The sequence below is a fragment of the Coffea arabica genome, chromosome 2c (genome assembly GCF_036785885.1).
Source record: "Coffea arabica cultivar ET-39 chromosome 2c, Coffea Arabica ET-39 HiFi, whole genome shotgun sequence".
Classification (NCBI taxonomy): domain Eukaryota; kingdom Viridiplantae; phylum Streptophyta; class Magnoliopsida; order Gentianales; family Rubiaceae; genus Coffea; species Coffea arabica.
The window spans coordinates 8,843,137-8,868,154 of record NC_092312.1 but is presented as its reverse complement, the minus strand read 5'-3'; the positions used below and the strand labels follow the sequence as shown (position 1 = coordinate 8,868,154).

At 34.9% G+C, this 25,018-nt stretch overlaps 2 protein-coding genes across 2 annotated transcripts; one reads left to right on the top strand and one right to left on the bottom strand.

The window, feature by feature from the left end:
• Positions 1-2,848: 2,848 nt before the first annotated feature.
• LOC113725738 (probable U3 small nucleolar RNA-associated protein 7) lies at positions 2,849-8,653 on the bottom strand. The gene is made up of 8 exons (XM_072074141.1): positions 8,511-8,653; positions 8,021-8,086; positions 7,849-7,938; positions 7,632-7,764; positions 6,608-6,726; positions 6,326-6,393; positions 5,373-5,421; positions 2,849-4,068 (listed from the first exon to the last, which is right to left on the bottom strand). The coding sequence occupies exons 1-8, from the start codon at positions 8,511-8,513 to the stop codon at positions 3,037-3,039; spliced, it is 1,560 nt and encodes a 519-aa protein (XP_071930242.1). The 5' UTR covers positions 8,514-8,653; the 3' UTR covers positions 2,849-3,036.
• A 1,464-nt stretch (positions 8,654-10,117) lies between these two features.
• Positions 10,118-14,211, top strand: LOC113725737 (SEC12-like protein 1). The gene is made up of 10 exons (XM_027249072.2): positions 10,118-10,436; positions 10,540-10,637; positions 11,516-11,648; positions 11,781-11,872; positions 12,377-12,473; positions 12,551-12,623; positions 12,721-12,841; positions 13,184-13,303; positions 13,636-13,706; positions 13,788-14,211. The coding sequence occupies exons 1-10, from the start codon at positions 10,260-10,262 to the stop codon at positions 13,979-13,981; spliced, it is 1,176 nt and encodes a 391-aa protein (XP_027104873.1). The 5' UTR covers positions 10,118-10,259; the 3' UTR covers positions 13,982-14,211.
• Positions 14,212-25,018: the final 10,807 nt, after the last annotated feature.

Below are 25,018 nucleotides of genomic sequence, written 5' to 3'. Positions count from 1 at the left end.
CACGAGCTCGAACTCGAGCTCGTGCAAATTAACATTAATAAAAACCTATAATTTTTAATTTATATAATTTTAATTTTTAAAATGACAAATATGCCCTTCATTAACGAGTTCTAACGAGCTACTCGAGTATCAAACGAGCCGAGCTTACTCGGCTCGTTAACTAAACGAGCATGTTTCGAGCTCGAGCTCGACTCGTTAACCAAAATTAACGAGCCGAGCTCGAGCCTTAACGAGCCGAGCTCTAACGAGCTTTCGAACTACTCGATTGGCTTAACAGCTCTACTCATGAACACTTGTTTGCACCCAAAAATTCGCATCAACTGGAAAGCAGCTCCCCAGGCCAAGTTGGCAAGGAAAAAATTTCTGATAGTTCCCAATTTTTCTAGACGAGCTTCCCCTGTCCTCTAAAGGGCCTCGTTCTTCGGTACATTTCAATTTGTTTTATCAACAATCTTTGGTAACTTCAAAACACTTGGGTTTATCCGTGGAGTCAAAGCATGCTTCTACAACGTAATAAAGTAGTTGTGATTACTTGTAGTTTGTCAAAAAGAATGCTTCTGCAAAGTAATTGCGATTACCTTGTAGTTTACGATTCTTTAAAATAAAATTAGTTTACGGGAAAATGGGTACTTTATGGAGGAAAACCATAAATAGATAGTAATTTATGGCATTACCCATTCAACCCATAATTGGTATTACCCATTCAACCCACTCTAAAGTAATCACAATTACTTTGGTCAAAGAATCTCTGTGGAGTACTTTATGGAACAAAGCCATAAAGAGATAGTAACCCACTTATTCATTAGAAATTTTACTCTGATTTTATTTGATAAATAAATTAGTGATTTGATGGATTTAATATAATGCTACAAAAAACATGAATCGTTGCATAATTGACGTGATAGATTTCAATTTAAATTTAGAAATTATATAAGTAATCTTATACGTAACGTGGTGACTTTCAAATCGGTATCAAATTTGTAGATGAGCAATCATAAATATAATTAACATAATACACCAAGAAACTAAAATTGAGATTGTAGATAAAATAATCATAAACTTTTAAATGCCAAAGCACCCAGTTTATAAGTCTGGTTTTCCTGAATGGTGCAAAAAATCGAGGGTCGCTGTCCAAGTATTTAAGATGAATGGATTTGAAATGAGTGGTTTTAAAATTCATATTTAATCCAAAGTCATTGTTTGGCTAAGGGTTGTTACATTACGAAAGGAATTTATATTTAAGGTAAGCATGAGGGGTAAAGATTGAATACCCCCTGCAAACTTTAGGGTTAATAATTAGATTTCCATTTTCCCTTTCTCCTCTGTTCGTGTGTCCGCCTTTGGTCACAACTGTTTTTTTGGCAAATTAACTGTCAATATACGTACAGGTTTTTTTGAATCAAGGTCATTTTTTTTTTCTTTAACTTTGACCAACGGCGATAACTAAGGAGTAGTTGTTAGTAATTGAAAGCGACAAGCAACAATCAGCATTTAACTCTTCGATCTATATGCATAAAAGGATGGATTCGTTAATGTAGACAGAAATAAGTAAAAGAGATTTGAAATGACATGTTAGGTTAGTTTCGCTTAGTTTTTCAATGCCCTTAGTTTCGCTTGCGACACTCTGCCTTTGGCAGTTGATTATTTTATGAGCTTCACCTTTCCCATTTATGCTTTTAAATCCCCCCAATTTTTCATATGGTCCTTCCACTTAATTTCAACATCCAACGGCTGTTCAAGTTTCAGGTTATAAAATGCCTTTACACGTGCCTATCCAAGACACATTTTCTATCATCTGTGAACAGTTTCAGGTTATAAAATGCCTTTAACACGTGCCTATCCAAGACACATTTCCTATCATCTGTGGCCACAATCGCTTGCCCCGTCTTTTTCCTTACCTTTTCACACCTTTTTTTTGACCAATAAACATACCACATCAACATTCATGAAATGACATGTTAGGTTTTTTAGTAAATTTGAAATTCACTCATTTGAGGACTCTTAGAGTCTTTTTTCCTATTAGGTTCAGGTTCAAATCATGCACCGACAGTTGAAAATGGAAAATGTATAAAGAAGGATGGACCAAAAAAAAAAAAAAAAAACCTACTTATAAAATTTTTGAAGAAAATTCTTCCCAAGTTATTCAAACACTCGAGGGGATTTAAGTGGAGGAATTGAAATCAAATCCATCCAAATCCTTCAATTCAAACACAAACTTAAAAATTTGTAAATCTGGGCATGAATTAATTCGGAGGCTTAGAGGTTCTAACCTAAAAGACTTTCTAATGTGAGGTAGGCGTTACCGAACGGAAGACCGAGGAGGCAGACGCGGGATGCATAGGGTGGAAGATGCTGCTTAATAAATCAGGCAATTTAAATGGATGCATCTAATATGCTCCTAGTCGTCATGGTGTAAAGTGACCGTGCTCCAGGGCCTTACCACGAATGGAAAAAAGAGGCGGCTGGCTGGCTGGCAAACTCGGGTAGAAAATGGATGCATCTAATGAATCATAAATATGCTCCAGCCATAGTGTCCCGCACTTAGCAGGCAAGATAAAACATTCTATTTAATCTACACAAAAATTATGTCAAATTCAATTTGAATATTTCCAAAAAATCAACATCTGAACCCCTGCTCAATCAGCCCCTTGTTCTTGCAAGCCACTAGTACTATTGGACATTTAAATATATAATTATTAAGCATCTCTCTTGCGCACAAAACCTCGACCATTTTCAGGGCCATCCTGTATGTAGACAACCGCCTATATAATGCATTTCGGTTTAACTTCAGATAGTGATCATTATTCCTTTCGCTTTCTTTCGCTTGAGAAAAAGAACGCCTGGTAAATTACTGAAAACTCGTATGCACCTCAAAATTGATGAGACCCAACTCAACAGGCCCTGCATAACCGTACCTTCGACAACAAAACTACAACTACTCAAAATAGGTAGGACACTCCCAATATAATACAACAAATTTGACCTTTTCTCTAGATATGGTGGTAAAGGATCATAGCAAACAAAATTTGCCCACGATTATGCTCTTGCTTTCTTCCTAGTAAACCGCTGTAAAGACTTTGGTAATTCATTTTCCTCGCTGATTCGCTTCCTCTTCTTTTCAGACAACTCCTCTTCCTTCGCTGCCTGTTCCAAAAAGGGCCTCCTAGCTTTTTCTACAGCTTCCTGCTTCTTCTTTGCTCTTTTACTTGGCTTACTCCTACCTTTTGTTTTCTTCTTCATAGGAATATCTTTAGCAGCAGCAACCGCGGCTTCCAACTCCGCCTCTCTCTCCGGATTGGTTGGCTTTTCTTTCTTCCTTGTAGGCCTCACTGCACCAATCTTCGTGGGATCCAACATAATTGTCTCTGGAGGGAGTTTATCAAGAAGAGAATGTATTTCCTTCTCTCTCCGCTGTTTAGGAGTTTCAAATGGATTCGCCACCCAAGTATCGAAGTTGGGCTCTCCTGATCCAGGAATTAAGACCGAAGACCAGCCCTTGGAGTGCCCAATGCCCAAAACATCTTCATATGGTCGGAACGCAACCTTTCCTATTTGGTACCCTTTTGCCATTGAATGACCCATATAGCGGTCATAACTCTGAGCTCCAGCTAGGTCCCCCCAAATTTGAACAAATGATCCAGTTGCTCCAGCAAGCAACCCTTTCTGACTGAAATCTAAGGTCTTGGCATGACTGGACAAAGTCTGGAGGACCTCAAACTTCCTCAAGTCCCAGACCTTGATTTTTCTCTCCATACCAGCTGTTGCCAGCAGATGGCCATTACTATGAAATGCCAAAGCTGTAACAGGTCCTTGGTGACACAGCATCTTGACCACAGGAGCAGCACTGGTGGGCTTCCACATGCTTACCGTTCCACGGGAATGACCAACTGCAACCACCCCATTGAAGGGATTGACCTGCATAACATCTGAACGACCATGACCAGTTCTGTAGTTGCCTACCATTTGCCCTGTAGTGACATCCTGATAATGAAGCTGCCCCAATTTGTTTATGGTAGCCAAGAGGAAATGATTTTTCAGAAATTGAAGCTTCAACACCGCACCATGTTCCTAACAAAAGAGGAATTAAATAAGACTTAGGTCCAGAATCATGCACTGAACTAGAAAGGAGAAAAAAACTTAAAAAGGTAACTAGACAAGACAACGTCACTGTGCATCACATATGTCAATCAAAGATTCCCCAAAGATCCCTTTATAGGATGCACAGTCTACAGCAACTAAATAACCTCTAAGGATATAAACATTGGGAGACTATAAAACCATGCAGTCATGATGGATTTAAAGAAGTAGATTCCAACAGGATGGAGAGACTACTAAAACAATCGAGTCATGCAGAGAGTTTAACAAGCATCATATAGTAACAAAAAGGCTGAAGTAAGAAAATCATTTCAGCTTCTTTTGACTATAGGGATCAACAATCGACAGCATTGTTCCCATGGGCCAGTTACAAAATAACTGTATTTGACATTGGTATGTTCCTAGATTTTAATGAAATAAAACTCAAACTGTCAAATACTCCAGGCCATGACACCAAACGGGAAAACAAAAGGTCAATGTATTTGACAATTACCAAAATCCAGAACTACAAAATTTCCCCTTCCCTTTTATCACAGAAGATTCCGTACAATAACTTACCGAGTCATAAATTTTTAAATAAAAAAAATCTGAAGTTTACAATTATCTATTTGTACCAGGAGGCAATAAATTTTCAGTTCATCAGTAGCACCTATTTTTACAAGATACATAATCTCCATATATTCTTGAAAAGATTTCAAGAATTCAATTGGCTATGTAATATACATCCTTTAACCTAATTGATCAGGTCCCGTGCTAAAGTTTAAATCTTTTGACACTGATCATAAACTTCCCACTTACAGTATGTCGTGGTTTCATAGTTATCTTGCACAGAATTTTTTTTTTAACTTCTTGAAAACAACAAAAATAATTACCAGATAGGAAGAAAAGGCATCACATGATTGTGATCAGAAAGGGGAAAAAAAAAGAAACTCTCCTCTATTGATAAGTTAAATTAGTAATTGACGAATTCTTCATGCCTTCAAAAAAATCTTAATTTCTGGTAGAAAAAAATTAATCAACTAAAAGCAACTGTATAACTTGAATTACTCAAAATAATAGCACATATTATTTCAATTTACAATAGGTCACATCTCATCCGTTGGACTACTTTGGAATGGGGTTGCTACTTGACCTTGCAGAACCTGAAAATCCTAGCTGAAATTCAGGTTTCCAGACTTTAGAAAAAAATAAGAGAAAAAATTCACATTATAGACATGACAAGAAATAAACCTTGATATATAGAAGTGATATAAATAGAACCAAGGAGAGTAACTAACCTTCAGACAATGAAGTTCTGTGCCATCACGATTATATATGTAAGGATACCTGTCAAGTTGACATATACATATATTTTTCAAATTCAGACTAAAAAATGCTTTACTTTAAAGCCTTCTCAAATCCACCACATATTGCAATAAAAATAAATAAGTTTGAGAGATCCGGTATGACTAACATAAAAGATGTTATTCTATTATTCCCCAGACACCAAACTTGGAATAGAAAATGATGTCTCTTTAATAGGCAAACAAGATGAATGAAAAACTCAACCAGCATGAGGACTTGAGCTTGGTTCATTGCAGTCAATGCAGGAAAGCAAGTATCATTTATATTCAGCACTGCTTAACTAGTAGGTGCAAAGGAAAATTGGCAACATGGTGAGAAATGCTGTATCCAAATAACAAGTTTCAAATGCAACCCGAGTAGAAAGCGTAATTGAGTGACCCAATCAAGAAAATCAGACCTTAGCTGACACTAGTCCATGTAAAACACCAAAAAACATATAGTTAAGCATATATTACCATCTCATACAAATTTCAGTGTAGAAACAAATGTGGTCCTCAAACACGTCATGGTGTTTTTTCAGGAATTCTTCCATTAACTTCTTAGGTACTTACATTCAGGAACAATAGAAACTAAGCATCGTACAAAGGTAAAGCAATCATCTTGGAAACTGGCTGCTTTCATAAGTATGCTAAGTTAATTAGTTTCAAGATCCATATCCAGCCAAAATCTGAATAGCTAACCGACCAAACTAATGCAACTAACCAACAAATTTCTGATGAAATACACTTCATTCTGTGTTTCAGGAGAATAATAAACAAGACACACATCGTCAGCGAAAATTCTGAAAAAAAGTGTTCCACGTTCCATGGAAAAAACTCAAAATTAAGAGCACAAACAACAAGCATCGCAATTATCTTTTCACAATTGAAAGGATGAGAGACCTTACTTCTTCTGGGCAGCGGCGAAGAATAATTCATTATGCAGGAATGCAATATCTCGAACAGTTTCCCTAACCTGAAAGAACAAATATAAGCAAGAATTTTTTTCTATCAGCACCCAAAGAAATATTATTTAAATAAGGACCAGAACAACTGACAGACAATTGACCAGAAATTTGGTCGAATAACGAAAAACCAAAGTAAGATTTCTCATAGAGGGATCAAAATTTTTTTCCTTTTTCAAAACAACCAAATGAAGTTACATCACAATCCAAAAAGCCATAAAATACCTGAAATTCTTTGATTAGGGCCATATTTTTCATATCTAGGATGCCAAGGTGGCCCTTACGTCCAGCTATTGCCATATAGCGTCCACTTGAGGTAAAATCCAGTGAGTAAGGACCAAAATCTGAAAAAGAAAGCAGTCTAAGCTAAGCTGCAGCATGTAACATCCAAACTCAGATAAAAGGAGTCAAGAATAAAAGTTCACCGGTTTTTTTTTAAGTCAATCTCAAGGCAGGTGAGAGAGGACATCAAGTTCAAGTGATTTAATCTTATCCTTCAAACATTGTTAACACACAAGTCAAACAAACTAATTATTTTCCTAAAGTCTGAAAGTAAAACATGAACAAAGTACAATGGCATGCATGATCCTTCGAATATTGTTAACAGACAACTCAACCAAACTAATCGTTTTCTTAAAGTCTGAAAGTAAAACATGAATAGAGGGCATTGAAATGCATGATATAAAATGTCATCAGGCATTCCAGCCAACTGCACTTAAACTTCAGGACAAACAAGAAAGATCAGAGAGAAAATTGCCTGTCAACTATAACATTATCACGTGGTATAAGATAAGATGAAAGTTAATCAATAGGTAAATTTATTAAAAGTTACGCTTCTTCTAGCAAATAAATTGTTGAACCACCAGACATCCTGGCAGCAATAGTGGAAGTTGCATCTACAGAAATGTAAGGATGATTCCTCTAAGATATCCTGAAACATGGTATAGGCTATAAAGTTTCATAAATTCTCCAAGAATGTAGGCTAATAAATAATTTCATATCTTTAAGAAGAGGATCCGGTGTCAGAATTTATTTTCTTGTATTCGAAATTTCCTATTTCCCTTGTCATTCAATTTACATGTCAGACGCTAATCATGAGATTCCCATGTTCCATGTTCTAAATCTCCAGACATACCCAGTATGTAGAGACATAACAAGTGTAAGGGTCCTGATTGCAGATTAATCACAAAATTATTCCAAGTTTAGTTCCAGCAAAGTAATCAAATTAGCCAGGATTAGACGTATCAACCTGGTAAAACAATGTCATATTGATTTCTGGTGCTCAGTATGTCTACTTCTTGGGCAATTGACTCCTGCTTGATCCTCCATGTCTTCTCTATACCTTCAGCCTCCAAATAGCCCCCTTCACTCGGCAAGAGCCACTAATAGAGTAATCATGAATCAGCATTTTTTTTAAATGACACGTGCAGAAAGTATGAGCAACCACGAAATTGCATTAGAATTACCTTCTCAATTTTGGCAGCAGCTTTTGCAGACTTTCCATATAATTCTTCCCTCACAGCAAGCTGACCCTTCAATTTTCTATCTTGCAAAATCTGAATAATCCACATTGTCAGATAAACCACATTGAACATGGAAAATGATGATTTATAGTAGCTCCTAAAGCAAATGCAATACCTCCAAATTGGCGCTTTCACCTCTAAGGTACTTTTTCACTTTCATATCCATCTCATCATCCTCATCCTGCATGAATACCGATCACTAGCTTAAACAAAATACACTTACACAAGCTAAGATTTCACCATCAAGCGGAATGAAGATTTTGCAATCATATTAAAACATGGTTCAATCACTTATATTCATAAAAACTCCTTACTAGAAGAACCCAAAACTCTGAAGCAACGCTAAAAAAGAAAAGGAGAGCACGTGCGTACAAGGGCCCAAATCTGGCCAACTAAATTAAAGTTGAACAGCCTTACTCCAATACATGGTAGCTATACTGTTTGGACAACTTAAAAGGAAGTGAGTTCAAATCCACCATACTTCTAATGGTTCAAAGGAGTTAATTTCTTTCCAGTAACATGTAATTTCACATTGCCCGTTACAACTTCCTATCTCTCTCCTAAAGAATCCATCTTTACGGAGTGAAGAATGGACTGGCACTAACCATTTTCTGGAAAATGAAGTGACAACAACAGCGGGCGGTTGAGAGAGATTCTGAGTTGGGTTTGAAGGGGCGAACTAGCGTGTGTGAGGGAATTCGCCGGAAAGGACCTGGAGAAACTGAAGCGGCGCCTCCTGTGACGTTAGGGCTTTAAACATGCGAACGGAATAGGAAAGGAAGAATGTAGAATAAAAATTTTAGTCCCTAATCTTTTAAGCTATCCAGTTTTTCCCCTCTTGTTCATATTAATTGTAAATTCCCCTGTCAACCTTTAGCTAAACAAGGCAGCATTTGAATAATATGTGAATTCTATAACTTTTTTTTTTTTTTTTGGATAAAAAATCCACTCATTTGAAGTCCATTCATGTCAAATATTAGAAGTTAAAAGTTTGAAGTTATCCAAACAAGATAACATTTACCTTTATATAATAATCCTTTTGCAAACGTAATTTATTTATTATTTTGTATTTGTTTTAAACATATTATTTTGTATTTAAATTACCTTTAACATCAATTCGTTTCTTATTTAATTTTACACCAAGGAGTAATCTGTGACCTCCAAAAACAAAGGTTGAGAAAACAAGATTTTTTTTTGGAGAAAACAAGAACTTGCTCAATGTGTAGCGCATATTTTCCTATCCTACTCAAGTTTGTATTCTTTCATTTAGAAAATAACGTATATATTGTCATCAGGATACCTCAAAAGCCCAAAAAACAAAAAAGAAAAATTAAAGACTAAACAAAACATAATTTCGAATTAGTAAGCCATTGAAGTAACTTTTGTATTATAGAAGTAAGGGTTTTTTTTTTAACGGGTGTCATAGAGCACTCGTTAACATATATAACATTTACTTAACTTATTATGTATATACACGTACTAATAATTATTATCCTCTCTTACAATTATATACTTTTTCTATTTAATCTTACGTATCATTCTTCGTATTTATTTATTTTTTCTAATTAATCTTACATTTTAAAAAATATGACAACTAAAAATATATCTTAACGGATGCTCTAGACATACCCTATAAATAAAACAAATAACTGTAGAAATTGCCAAGGCATAAAGCTGCACACGAGAAGTTGAAATTTCTGCCTCGTCCCAATTGTGGTCATGCAGTCTTTCTTGGTCAGTTTTGACTCTAATCATCACCAATGAACGAATTAATGAGACATCACTAATGAATGAATTAATGAGAAATTCATATTCAATTAATTACGAACCTAAACATTGAAAACTTTAAAATTTCCTTACTCGCTATTATTTCAACGAGAGTGATTACTCTAGAGCTCTCCTTAATTAATAACAAATTATTCATGATACATAATAAATAATGTTGCTGCTTTGACAAAAAAAAAAATCATATTACAGGAAAACATATATGCTCTGCATATATGGATATTCTTTAATAACACTATTCATTGAATCAAACGCGAATTGCACCATGTGACGTTCAATGTCATACTACTACTAATTTAGTATTAAGGCCAAAACAAAGTTGGAAAATATCTGAGGGAATATCCGCGTCAACGAGGGAGGCCGTTGACATTGTTTTCTCCGCGGTGGTGCGCCTGTTTTAGAGCCCACCAATGGCCAATCAAATCACCTTTCTATTGAAAAGAAACCGAAAACTCAAACATCCCGCTGGAATTAACAAAGTCCTCCTCGGCTTGTTCTTCTTCCGAAATTCTGGAGGAGCAGCCACCTTCCTTTCTTATCGTCGTTATAGTAATAATAACTGAATAACAATGGAAGGTGGTGTTGATGGGGTGGCGGGAGAGGGGAAGGTGACGTGTGCGGCGTGGATCAGACGGCCGGAGAATGCGCATCTGGTGGTGATTGGAAAGTCAAGGACGCCCTCTTCTTCTTCACTGGAGATTTTCTCATTTGATCCCATGGCGGCTTCTCTTTCTTCCTCTCCGAAGGTTTGTTTTTCTCTTTGGTAGTCTTTTTTTTTTTTCTTTTCATGTTTTCTTGAAAGTTCACATTTTTTTTCTGGGTTTTTGTTTTTCCGGTTTAATTTGTCAGGTGATATATGAGTTTGAAGAAGGAGTTGAGCCGGTGAGTATTGCGGTACATCCAAGTGGAGACGACATCGTCTGTTCCACCTCCACTGCTGGCTGCAAGTCCGTTCTTTGCTTCCTAGTATTCCTTTTCAATTTGCTATTTCATTTATTGATTTATTTTTGTCCATACACTGTTAATATAGCTTAGAAAGGTAGAATATCAGTTAAAGACTCCGTTTTGGTGAAATTATGTTAAATATTAAACATTTGCCCTTCGTTCCATAGCAACTGCACAATTGGAAGTCTTGATTAGTAGTAAGTCTTTTCTTTTTTTTTTCTTCCAGCTTATTGGCTTTAATTTGTCAATCACATATGTGGGTTATATGAATTCAGTTAATACATACTGTACCGCCCTAATAAGTACTACTTAGCACTTGGTTCATGGATTTTTGCGGCGTAAAAATGCATTTGGGCCTTATACTTCACCTGCTATGTTTATGTATTATTTATCTTAGCCAAACTCTGATACCATGTGAGAGAATGTGGAGCGATCTTACTCAAGCTGATTGATCATGGGTCGAAAACGCCTAGAATTGTTTATAAGCTTGTGTGATAAATAGAATCCTTGAAAATGAATATGGGACTTTCATTTTAATAAGGTATGTGAAAAAGGCAGCGTTGATAACAACTAATGTACATTTGCTGATTAAGATGTCCAGTGAATACAGTAAACCCATCTGTGTGTAGGTGAGAATTAGTGGAGGGTCCAGGAACTCTTTGAGGATTTTAATGTTCTGTGCTAGACATTGATCACTTCAAGTTGTTGTCTTTTTAGGTGCAAAAGATATGATTAGCCTGGAATCTGACTTACCAATATAGTATGGCATTGATAGAAGTATGTAGTTCAGTAACCATTAATTAATGAAGAAGAAGAAGAACTTTGCATGATGATGATGATGAGATGCTTTATGGCTGAGACTGTTCTGTGTTGTATGCAGATTACTTGAGTTGCATGCTCGAGGAGATAATGTAAGACTTTTGGCCAAAGAATTACTTCCTCTTCAGAATGTCAGTCCACAGAGATGCTTAGCCTTCAGTGGGGATGGATCTCGATTTGCTACTGGAGGAGTTGTGAGTAACATTTGTCTAATAGCTATTTTGCTCTTTGTATGGAGCATCGGATTATTTTGAAAAAATAACCTTGTTTATTCTGACTACTTTGTCTTCTTGTATTTCGTTTGGGACCCTTTTTGAAACCTGAAGGATGGACATCTCAGAATCTTTGAATGGCCAAATTTGCGCATCATTTTAGACGAACCAAGAGCCCACAAGTCTTTTCAAGACATGGATTTTAGGTAGACCTTGCTTCTCCTCAGTTTCTTTCTATTTAAGTGGCTGAATAGTTATTTGTCACGTGCTGTTTTCTTTTTCTAATATTCTGATGTGCTTGTGAACTCACCAAAAGCAGGTATGTTGTTAACTTTTGGACCTTATCAAGCTGCTTTTATGTCTAGTGTGAAAGTTATAGTGCAAGAGCAAACATTCTTCTCAGTTTAGGAGGATATATGTTAAATATTTCCATCTTGTTCCCTATTCCAACTTGTGCATAATGGATTTTCTTGCAAGTGTCTTGTGACTTTAATTGATCTCTCTTTGCTCCCTTTCTGTGCGTATGTGGAGAAATGCGTATGAAGAAGAAGAGAGAGATTGGGCACAGATCATAATCTTAACTTTGCTGTTTTCATGAGATTTTTGTCAAGTATAAAGGAAAATGCATGGCTTCTTTGATAGAAAAATTCTTAGTTTTTGGATGAGCATGCATTTAAGAAGTGTTGCCTTTTCTTTTTTGTCTACTCTAGTCTAGACTCGGAGTTTCTAGCTTCAACATCCACTGACGGTTCAGCAAGAATATGGAAGACTGATGGTGTTCCAGTAACAACCTTGACACGAAACTCAGTATGTCTTATCTAATTTAGTTGGTATTTTGATCGTCATTCTTTCTGTGGTGATGTCATAATCTACTTTATTGGCAGGATGAGAAGATTGAACTTTGTCGATTTTCAAGAGATGGGACGAAACCATTTTTGTTTTGCACAGTACAAAGAGGTATATTAAGCTATGGTATATGAGATCAGTTATGCACTTACTTTGTACTAATTCCTATTTATCTCTTCCAAACTTGACTTATTGGTCGATTAAACAGGCAATAAACCACTTACTGTTGTCTGGGACATAAGTTCATGGGAAAAAATTGGACACAAGAGACTCCTACCTAAACCAGCTTCTATATTATCCATAAGCTTGGATGGAAAGTATCTTGCTCTGTAAGTGGGCCTTTTACGAATACCTGTTTTTGGGACTCTTTTGGAGATGATTTTGTATGATGAATGTACAGTTTTTAGAACTCAGTGGCTTATAACACAAAGAAATGGGGGGAAGCATTCGACAAACCATGGGTGGGAAAACTTCCCATGAATTTTGGTACCCAGATATTTGACCTTTTGGCTTGGTGCATGCTTATACTAATTCCAATATTGCCTGTGGCCAACACTTTTTTAGACTGTCCACAGCTTTGTATTGTTTGTACTCTTTACTTTTAGGAGGTTTTAGAATCAGGTCATTACGAATTTGTTTATTGGACTGATGTGACAATTTAATGACCATAGAGGAAGCAAAGATGGGGATGTGTGTGTGGTTGAAGTAAAGAAGATGGAGATCCGCCATTGGAGTAAGAGGCTGCATTTGGGTTCTAATATCATTTCATTGGAGTTTTGCCCCAGTGCAAGGTGCTGTGCAATTAAACTTTTTTTTTTTTTGTTTAAAATTTTGCAGCGGAGAATAAGAATCATATGGTCTTTGAAAGGAGTGTCGTCGTTTTTTTTTTCTTCTTTTTGTTGGCTTTTAGATGACATCTAGATGAAGTTTAGTCATTTATTGCATGCTACCAATTGTTGTTGTGATTTACAAGTTCGTTTCAGTCAATTGCGCGTCTCTCAGAATTCCTCCTGCATCCTTTCTTCCAGCAATGTCAGTTGGATTGAGTGTGAATCTGCTTGCTCTAGGGTTTACTTTCAGAAAGAAATGTGTATTGAACTTGATATTTGGTGCACTTCTGCAGGATTGTCCTAACTGCCTCTTCTGAATGGGGAGCTATGGTGACTAAACTGACTGTTCCTGTTGATTGGAAAGGTCTCTCTCTCTCTCTCTCTCTCTCTCTCTCTCTCTCTCAGAGTATTAGAATTTGCATTAATCCTTTACCTTCTATTGCAGATTGGCAGATTTACCTGCTACTGTTGGGACTATTTTTAGCTTCAATGCTTTTGTTTTACGTATTCTTCCAGAATTCAGATTCTTTCTGGAACTTTCCTGAATCTGCAAGAAAGATTAACACTGTTTTCGGAGGTTCGCAACCCGATGACAAGACTGCGTTCGAACAATTTGAACAACTAGACTTGTTATCCTGACTCTGATAATCTTGAGTTTGGCTTTTGTGGGAGCAAGGAAATTGATTCTGACATTCTCTTGCCAATGTATTGGCCTCTACCTCTATTGTATCTCTTTTGGAATCAACGTGAAAGATGAACATTTTTTTTTTTGAATATGTGATTTTTTTTTTTTTGGAATATATACTCGATGATGGCAATTTGTATTTATCGGATTAGTAACTTTGGAAGTTCAACCTCCTCCTTGAAAACTGGCTTCGTTTGGATTAACTGTTTTTTGGGTTGTTTTTCAGAAACAGCACTGTAGCATTTCGTTTTTGAAATTATGTTTACAGGTCAAACAATACAAACTAAGCCCTGTTTGATAATTCAACTTTCAACTTAACACTTAAATTTAATGAATTCAGATTTTAATATATTTAGAAGTGTTTGATAATCATAAAGCTGGCTACTAAAAATAAGAAATAAATTATTTACTTATTATTTAATATGATATATATTCACATATATCAAATTTAATAATTTAATAAATTTAAATTTTTAAATTTCAGTTTTATCAAGCACGTCCTAAAATAAAGGTATTTCAATTTTGGGTCAAACAATTTCAGTGCTAGAGGTATTTCAGTAGATTTAGCGCTTTCTTCCACGGAGAATGTGCATAGAGGGTAATTCTACCCTGATCACGTTGTCCGGGGATTGAGCCTTGAAAGAGAGAGGGCGAGAGAACAAACCCAATCCAGTTGCCACCTTGTTGTGGGGCTGGATGGGATGGTACAAAGTTCACAGACCGCCCATGCTATCTCGGATGTGTTAAAAAGTGGACTATACACGTGGGCAAGAATGTATCCAGGCCCAAGGCCTTCCATTTTATGATGCGAAGAGTTATTGAACCATCCACGCCAAAAAAAAAAAACCATTCCTTTTTCTGAAAGGAAGCTATTCCATTGTAAATTTGTAATTGGTCATGGATATTTTAAAGGAGAAAATTAACTAATTTAAATATTTTCTCTCGATCTTATTCTTTCATGATTTTCGTTTTCCTCGTTTGGATAATTGGCAAACTAATCTAGTTTGAGTTAAATATTAGTAGTACTCTTCAAGGAGAATGAGTATATAATTTCTTACCCTGCACCCTTCCTTCCTTTCCTTCTATATGCACGTATTAGATCCTACAATTAATGTTGAGTTAAGAAAAAACGGTGCATATATGTGTACTTGTATTGTATACACACAAATACGTTGTTTATTTTTCCTTTTTTTAAAATTGATTTTTTGTTACCTGTTTAGTTTATCCTGGAATAGAGCCAATTGAGTATAGGATTGGATTTAGTTTGAAGTACTCTGTTCACAAACAATTTTTTTTAAAAAAAAAATGTAGAAAAGGTATTTTAGGTAGTGTTTTTAACTTCCTTTTTGCCGGTGGAAACTGTAATCAACTCCAAAGGAGAATGAATCTAGTTTTAATTTTGTGGTCCAGGCCCCTTTTGTTTCTTCATGTGAAAAACGGCCGCCTTTCTCAATCGGCTGTACGAAAGACCTTCGATTTGAAGTCTGGTTTGCATCAATGGTGAAATGTATGCGAAAGGGTGTCTTCATCACTCATTTTCAAACGTTCATCACTCATCGTGGACTAACGGATTAGTCAGGGCAAAACCCTGAACACCGTGACAGACAATCCAAAAAAAAAAAAAAAAATCGTTCATTTTCAACGTTCATAATAAATTCCTACAGAAAATTCATTAAGTATTTCCAATTTTGTGCTGTTACCTGTTTTAAAACTTGTTCAATGGTCTTCTACTCTTCTTCTTTAATTCCCTTGTATTAAGCCTCATGTATTTGCGGACCTATTGTTATGGTCCAAGTTTTGTACCGTCTTGAGGAAATTGACCTTTCAACTTGAATGCCCTTCAACCCTGCCATTTTAAAATGCTCTTATTTATTACTAATTCTTTTGTCTGAGGCGGCTTGCCTTATTTTTGGCCATTCCAATTTGCCAATCCACATCATTGAGAGAACCAATAATGAGGTTTGCGGCATGTGAGGTGAAATAATTGCACCTCAGTATTTTCCAATTCTACAATTTGAGAGCCCGTTTGAATTGCTATTTGTTAAAGTTTTTATAATAAAATGTATTGTGATGATTTAATATATATATATAATTAAAAAATATATTTATGATAAATAATGAAAAAATTCAACCTGATAGAGTAGCCTTTTTTTTATTACTGTAATAATAATATTTTTATAATCTAATTTATCCTAATATAGGAAAAGAAGAGTCTAAGGAAGTTGTGTATAAAAATCTAGCTAGGTAAAGGGATGCTCTGACACCTCCTTTCAATTATTTTCATGTAAATAGGCTCGAATTCCCTGTCTATAACCCAAAAAAACGAGAGATTTAATCATTTTTTAATGCCTACGGAGTCAAAGCTCAGTGGTAGAGCACAAGAAAAAGGGCTCACTAGTGCAAAACATACTGTGGCATGCGCATCGTGTTGAACAGCAGTTGAGGATCGTACAGTTTCTTGCCGAATCGGTAGTCAAATCCCTGCCAAATTAATTGATCTAGGCAAAGGTGCCAGATTGGAACCGAGCAATTATTCATTGGAAGCAGTCAAAATCAGATCATCTTAGTTGTTGGAAGCTTGGCATTCTTCGATCGTGGGCTGGTGGCTTATGGTCTTAGTCTTAGACGATGGATAATGAATCTTTTGACCATTCCCATGTCCGGTCTCTCGCCACTGACGATTTCTTTTTAGTTTTTCCTTCCCTGTTAACCTTTCTGTAGCTTTTCAGTGAGAGGAGTCCTATAGTTTCCAGTAAACATATATACTTTTCAATGCATTGAAAAGCCATATGTAAGCAAAAATAAATAATAAGAAAAAATTGAAGAACAATCTCTGACCAAAGACAGAAACCTTAGCCACCATCATCCGATTTTCATCCATTGGCTGACTTTTCTTGTACAGCTGTACAACAACTGGGTCAATATAAGTACTTGTTGTACAAGAATAACGTGTTAAAATGCTGACCAAATGTAAAGAAATTATAAAAAAAAAAAAAAAAAACTACGTGTGAAAATTTGTATTTGCTTATTGTTCTAGATCTACTAGATACTCAACAAATTTGTGCGCCTCATTAATATATTATTGTTAAATCAGCATTATTTGACAAGAAGAGAAGACCCTTCTGCCCCTGGAAGCGACAGCCCTTGTAGACGAGGTCCCATAATGGTTGGAAAGGTAATGGTCCAAATGGGTGTGCCGTGTACGGTTCAAAATATAACATCACGAAGAAATTTTCCTTGTTTTTGCTTGTTAGAATGGATTTTATGAATATCAATTGATTTTTAGTTGTGTTTGGATCGTAAAAAAAAATTACACTTTATTTATATCTCATTTACACACACTCACTCGCTTACAGCACCAACACATTTTTTAATCACCTTTTTATCTCGTTTACATCATATCCAAAAAAGTGTTACAGTATTTTTTTCACAAAATTATCTCCAATAATTTACATTCCAAAATAATTTTACCAGCAGTTCAATTCAATTGTTTGGTGACAATTATTAGAGGCGGGGTCAATACCATTGGAATTTTCGAACAATTGTGCGGTTGTTGAACATTTTATATAATTTGACGTATATTTATATTTCTCCATCATACACATAATTTTTGTTCTTATGTATTACTTTAATAATTTAATACAATCACGATTATAAACATCCAACAACTTCTAAAAAAAAATTACAACAATGGTACTAACTGTATAACGGGCCCAATTGTTAGAATCCCTTCTCCCCAGTTCATCTGCACTTTTCGCACTCTGACAGCAAGAGGGTGCATAAATGAATACCGTTTTGTGCATGAGTAAACATCCAACTGCAACCGTTGGCCCACTGTCCACTGAGGGTATGTTATTAGTTGGTTTGTTTGGATTGTGAATTAGTGGAGATATTTTTACTGTAGCATTCTTTGTGATATGATATATGTGAGATAAAAAGGTAATTGAAAAGATAAAAAGGTGTGTTGAAAATTGTAATGATGATGTAAACAAATATATTTTGACAAATAAACCGCAATCCAAACAAACCCTTCGTTAGTCGGATTTGCATGTTAATCAATAATTGCCTACATCCACAGGGTAAAAGATTTCAAACCTATTGCGTATTTATTATTTGGAGTAATTTTTTGAAAAAAATACACTGTAACACTTTTTTTTTTGATGTGATAGGACTAAAAGGTAGTTAAAAAGATAAAAATGTGGTCGAAAAATGAGTTTATGATACAACCAAATTATTTTTTGCAAATAATAAACTATCCAACCGCACCAATTATTAATGATAACTTAATGACTAATAACCTTTCATTTTCTATATGATAAAAATCTCCCAATGTATACAGGCACTTTACCGTGCTAAAGGTACACATCAGCCACTTTAGAATTAATGCTAGAATTAAATCGGGGAGAATCCATTCTAAGTAGTAGTAATAATAATGATAGCAACCACTAGTTCTTTCCATCTTTGGTGGTGCAATTTGGGAATTGCCCGTGTGCCTCAGCATAATGTGTAACAGCAGATTCTTGTTATTTTTTCAGCTAGAGAAAAGAGTCGGGGGTTGATGCCTTCTTCTTTATACAAAGTTGTAATATCCACCAACCAACGGATATTGTTGGTGCAAGTGGAAGAGACTTGCGTCCCTTAACCTTGAAGTCCCTGAAGTCTCGGGTTCGAAATCCATGAAAATGAAAAAAAAATAATGTTGGAAGAGCTTCCTCCTACAAGGAGCTAATCCGATTTAAACAGGATTAGTCGCAAACCGTAAAACGGATGCGGATATCTGTGGGTTATACCAAAAAAAAAAAAAAAAGTTGTAATATCTTATATCCAATCATGTTGCTTAACAACTCATTTCTATATATCTAATGAGCTAATTCAAGGTCTCAGATGCCAAGTTAAATTTATAATATGCATCAAGGAAAGAAATAAACAAATGATATTTATATCCTTGTTGTAAAGTCAAGAAAAGTATCCAAGAGAAAGTGGGGAATATTTAATTACTCAAATGTGTCCAACGACTCTCTTCTTTCTGTCGATCTATTTTTAGGCCCCGCAAGGCTTTCTACCGGTCCAATTCCCCATTAATGATTGATCACTATGGCAGAGTTGTGGGATAAAAGGTTGTGGATAAAATTCGATTGGGGGATCTCTCCGCATCCACATATGGTGCTAAGTGTTTTCACACTCATTCGAGAGAAGAATATGAATGGCAGCATTTCCACCTCTTTACCCTGACATTTTTCTTTCTTTCGTTTTCTAAATTGAACATCTCCGCAGTAAGACTAGTGGGAATGTATGGAGACATCTTTATGGGAAAATTTGGTCGTTTGTATACTAATGACCATTTCATTTTGCGCCTGCGGAGAAGTTAACATCAACATCAATCATGCTTTGCCCTCGCTGTCTCACAGGTGACACTTTAGGCTTTGTTTGGATTGTATTTTTCTGATTTTTTTTTTTTTTTGTAAAAAAATTACTGTAATAGTTTGATATTTGTGAGATAAAAAGATAATTAAAAAATATGTTCACGAAAAACGTAATAATTTTTCTTTGAAAAATTGCAATCTAAACACATCCCAATATTTCTATTACTTTGGCTCGAGAAGCTACAACGCATTTTCAAAGTGCAGTTATTATTATTATTTTTTGTTGGCTCTAACACTTTAAACGTCAATTATTATTATTATTAATCACAAAAAAAGAAAAGAAGAGAAAGAAACAATTAATATTTTGATATCCTCAATAGTACTACAAGTCTGGGAAATGGTCGAGCCACCTTGGCCTGTACGACGGAATAACAAGTTCTAGTTTGTTCCTTCACTGCGCATGACACGAATGTCTCTGGTGTTCTGTCTCTTGTCTTGACTCTGCGTTGGCTTTCCTATAAGCCACATTTTGTCCTCCTATCATCTCTAAAACAATTTTGTGAAATTGTGAATACGATTAACCATTACATGTCATAAGAAGAAAATCTCTCTTTTTCCTTGTTCACTCTGTGCATATTACTAATATAGTCCGTTTATTATTGTTATTTTTTTTATAATTTTGTAAAAAAAAAAATGTATTAAAACGATTTAATGTATCTATTATAAAGTACATCAAGACGAAGAGGTGATGCCGTTTTCATGATCAGCACGAGGGGTTGAATTATGCCCATTGGATAAGGGCTGGGATGCCAGATGCAGATGCAGATGCAGCATCCATTAAAAGACAAGGACAATAACAGTTCAATTATGTCAGCATTATTAAAGGGTTATCAGTTATGTGAGACCCCAGAAGACGTTTAGTTTTATGACTTTATCAATTTGTTCAGCGGTAGGATAAGACTGAATCAAAGTGTTCAAATCGAAACTTATCCTTTCAGGGGGAAAAAAAAAAAAAAAAAGAGGATAAGGCTGAATCCGTGCCTAACTCTTTACAGAACCATCAATTGTTTAACATGGGTCTGGAGATTGCTTTCTTTTTCCAAATTAAATATCTATATATACAAGTCCATAATGTAATAAATCGCATAGTAATAGGGGTGTAAATGATTATAATCAAGCCAAACACTAATGTCGTCGCGTTCAAGCTTGTTTGATTATTTTTTCAAGTTTGAAATTTGTTTGTTCAAAATTGGCTTGTTTATCTGCCGAACTAAATTTGAATGAGTTTTTTTATTATTATTATTATTGAATTTGAAATGTTTGAGGTCTTGACCACAATCGTTTTATCGCAAAACCAAGATTTACGGGCCAAAAAATAATTCTTTTGGTTCGTAATTTCCTTACTCAGCTAGAAATCTCTCATCGATTAGTAACATAAAACAAGTTTACGGCTCCAATGAGTTTTCTTAATTCATCGGTTATTGCCCATGAGTGGCCGGCTCATTTTTCAACGCGCACGCTTTCAGATCCCTGGATTCCGTCCACTGTTAGGGAGCTTACGGTTTCATGTTCTATTCCACTCATCGACGGGCTTTGTGTCACCAAAATTCAGTGCTTTAAGCAAAAGTTGTTCCCGTCGGTGGATGAAGACTGCCTCAGGACCAGGAACAATTCTATGTGCTATAATATATGCCGTAAGTTTATTCCCGAGCGCCCCACCAGAGTTAATATTATTGAATTCTGGGAGTTGCTTTCTTAAGGATTATCGCCATTCGTCAACCGATCTCAAACGTCACTAAGTTTTTATCTAAGTATATATCCATCGTCCATCATCTCTGATGATTTATGTTGGCATCAACCTAGCAGGGCTTGCAAAAGCAAAGATAATTATTTCTGACCAATTTGTTTATTGGAGTAGATACTAGGTCGTACTTCAAATTGTCCCAAATTCATATAGAGTAATAGTTGACTATTAAAAAAAAATTTTACCAATGTTACTGCCATCATTTTCTCCGTTCAGTCCTTACCTGATTCCCCGTGACGGAATGGCTTTTTTGTTTTTCATTTCTGAGCAATTCATAAAATATTAAGGGGATGGGTACTACTTTATTGACTTGTATCCAATGTTTGTAAAATCGGGATCCTACGTAGGATCGATTTTAGTTTCACATGATCGGATCGTAGGATCGGATCGTAGTAGAATCGTAAGATCCTATCAAAAGCTCTTAATTGCAATTAAAGGTTGCAATTCTTTGATAAATTACAAATATACCACAAATATTTTCATTTATTTGCAAAATGGAGCTTCGTATTTCACAAATTTACAAAAAAATTGTAGGATCGTACGATCCTACGATCCTACACGATCCTACCGATCCTGCTACGATTCTATGCGATCCTACGATCCGGATCGCGATTTTGACAACTATGCTTGTATCGCTAGCATTGATAATTTGAACCATTAATATTAGAAGTTGCAGTGAGAGTGGATTTAGAAGGTAGGGATATGAATTTAGCATCTCCCAATATTAATTTCGCCTTAAATCACCTGCACCTTCAATTTGGAAATTCATGTACAAAAAGCTGATTCATTTGTCTCTTCAGGTACGAATTTTTTCTTTCTTTTTTTTTTTAAAAAAAGAAAAGTTCTTTAAGAATTTTAAAATGCAACAGATACCCCTAAATGAGTAGATTTGGAGCGATTAAGAACTTGAATTGAACTTTAAAATAAGCGGACCAAGTTTTTTTAAAAAAAAAAAAAAAAAAAGAGGATAGAACCCTTAGCAGCACCCCCTTTTTTTTTTTATTAGATTCCATTAATTCATTTAAATTGTTTTAGTTTATAGGAAAAATTTTGTTTAGTAATTTTCAAACAGTGATATTTTGAAAAGTAACTTTTTATCAGAATAATATGTCCAACACAACTGTCAAATAATCAAATTTTGTTAAGTGATAAGTTTGAACGCTTGAAGAATACCTAATCGGCGTGATATATATATATAAGACAAAAAAATGATTAAAAAATGAAAAAAACAAATAAATAAATAAAATTTACTATCAAACAAACCAAACTACCATGCAAAGACCCTCTCGTCACTAGATTCCGATAAAAATGATAGCTAAGCACTGGGGTCTTTCGAATCTATGGTTGTTGATTTAAAATTTTGATTACGTACTAGTATTAATTACTAAAAGATTAAAAAATGTTTAGTGGCAGAGGCAGCTAGAACAGGCGCCTGATAATGAAATGAAATTTTGATTTGGCGCGGAGGGGTTAGCCACTAGCTAATTACCATGGTTAAGGATTGTTTATGCAGAACCCGGGCCCCACGTCAACTTTATACTACTAGTTAGTATCTTGACAGATGCCTTTCCAAGAGAATTATGGAAAAGACAAAGGTGGTTTGCTTTTTAAAATTTTCTTTTCTTTTTATTTTTTCTGATAATAAGAAAACTCTTGAATGAAAATTAAATAACGGGGTAAAGTTCCGGAGTTATTCGGTAATAAAAGCAAAAAAAAAAAAAAGTTCAAGAAAAAATTTTAGTTCAATTCAATACTTTATTGAATTCTGCGGAAGGAATACGATACAGCTGTTGTTGTGGTTGTATTTCTTTTCCAGATGTTGCAATGATCATGTTAAAAAAGATCAAATGATAAAGCAAATTATGAATTTTTTGGTATAAAAATATTTTTACAGAATGACGAGGTGGTTACATCATTCTTTTTTTTTTTTTTAAACGAGCGGCTTTTCTCTGTTCTTTTTTTTTTTTTTTTTTAAAAAGACTTTTAAAGTCCCTACTGCGAATAAACTAAAGAACATCCGATTTCTCCACTCCGAATATATATATAATAATAATAATGAGTATGTTTAGATGAGAGATTATTTGAAATAATTTAAAAAAAAAAGAAAAAACACTGTAGTTCTTTTTTTAATGTGATGCACGTGATATGAAAATGTTGAAAAATAAACAAAATTGTTTAAAAACATGTATTTATAATGCAATCAAATAAATTTAAGGATAATTTCAAAAACTTCCTTCTGACAGTTTAAACTGGCACCACTCAACTTTAAAAATTATTAAAAGAACGTGTTTGTAATACAACCAAATAGTAATTATTTTTTTATGCATATAAGAAGAAGCCATCCTTCATCGCGGTGCATGCGTTAAGCAAGAATGCACTACTATAACCTCTGATCAAATCGGATTTAATTGTTGGAGTCTGCTGTAAATTATATCACCCCCACCAAACAAAGCCTCCCCCAGTCTTCCGGATCACCATTTGTCTTGTTTGTCACGCCTGTGAATTTCTCTTCTGCAGCTCCTTCAAAAAGAAACAAAAAAATCTTTTTTTCTCTTCTGCAAAGCGGAGTCGATCATGTGAATAACCAATTTCGAAAAATATTTTAACCCTAAACCGTCCCCTGCGCAGCAGTAGTAGTAGTTGCTGTCAATCTCGGCCCAACAATCGACTTTGACCCGCAACAGACAAAATTGACGCAACCAGCAGATGATAGGAATAGCTCATTAATTTACTACTATCCCCAATTACCAGCATCAGAAGGCACAAGGGTCCCTAGCCCCTGGGACGAATTATATATATATATAGTGGGAGAAATTAATTAGTTTAATCACGATTATTTTAAGCCTGGATTAAAATACCTGTTTTCTAGATTTGCATGCGTATTAGGTTGCAGTAGACTTCAGCAAAGCATTTGATTGATGTCATGCCTAAAGTTATTGTATCCATTATATCCAAGAGACTAGTTAGTGAGTGACATTTAGTCTAAATTTGGTGGGGAGCATTTATTTAAGGACGGTGATCGGATTTGGTGTTGCTTGACAATTCGAGTTGAGATTGCGGCATTTATTAAAGACGTAGAGGGCGGAAAAATATATATATGGAAACGGAAAATAACTACGTATAATTAATTACTATTAGTGTTTAGGATACACTTGATGTGTGTGCAACTATAAAAAAAAAAAAAAAAAAAAATTTGGGCCTTGTTTGGATAGCAATTTTTCATATTGCTGTTTGGATAGCAAATTTTTTCAAAAAAAAAAAAATTTTCACTTGCATCACAAACACATTTTTCAAACTATCTTTTTATTTTTCCAACTACCTTTTTATTTCACATATATCATATCACATCAAAAAAAGTGTTCCAGTAATTATTCCAAATAATTATTTGAAATAATGCTCTATCCAAACAAAGCTCGTTTTTTGTAAATATATTTCTCAATCACCTTTTTTATCTTACATATATCAAATCGTTACAATAAATTTTCTACAAAAAATCTAAAAAAATGCAATCCAAACATGAGATATTTATTGAAATCAATTTTTTATAAGAACTAGTTTTAAATTTTTTTAATGCATTCATGGAAAACTCAAATATTAATTTCTTTTTATGTTATTAATTTAACACGGAAAGGGGTTTCGAGTCTTTTTTAACTTCCCACTTCCCAGCCAAGTAACCCCGCATGGATGAATTGAAGAAACGTTCAACAAAGATTGGATTCCATATCTTATTTTATTTTACTTTCTAGAAAAATATGGGAGCCGCAATTTAAAATTCATCAACTGTTAGTCTAAAATATTTGTGAACCAATTGTTAAAGGTCTATC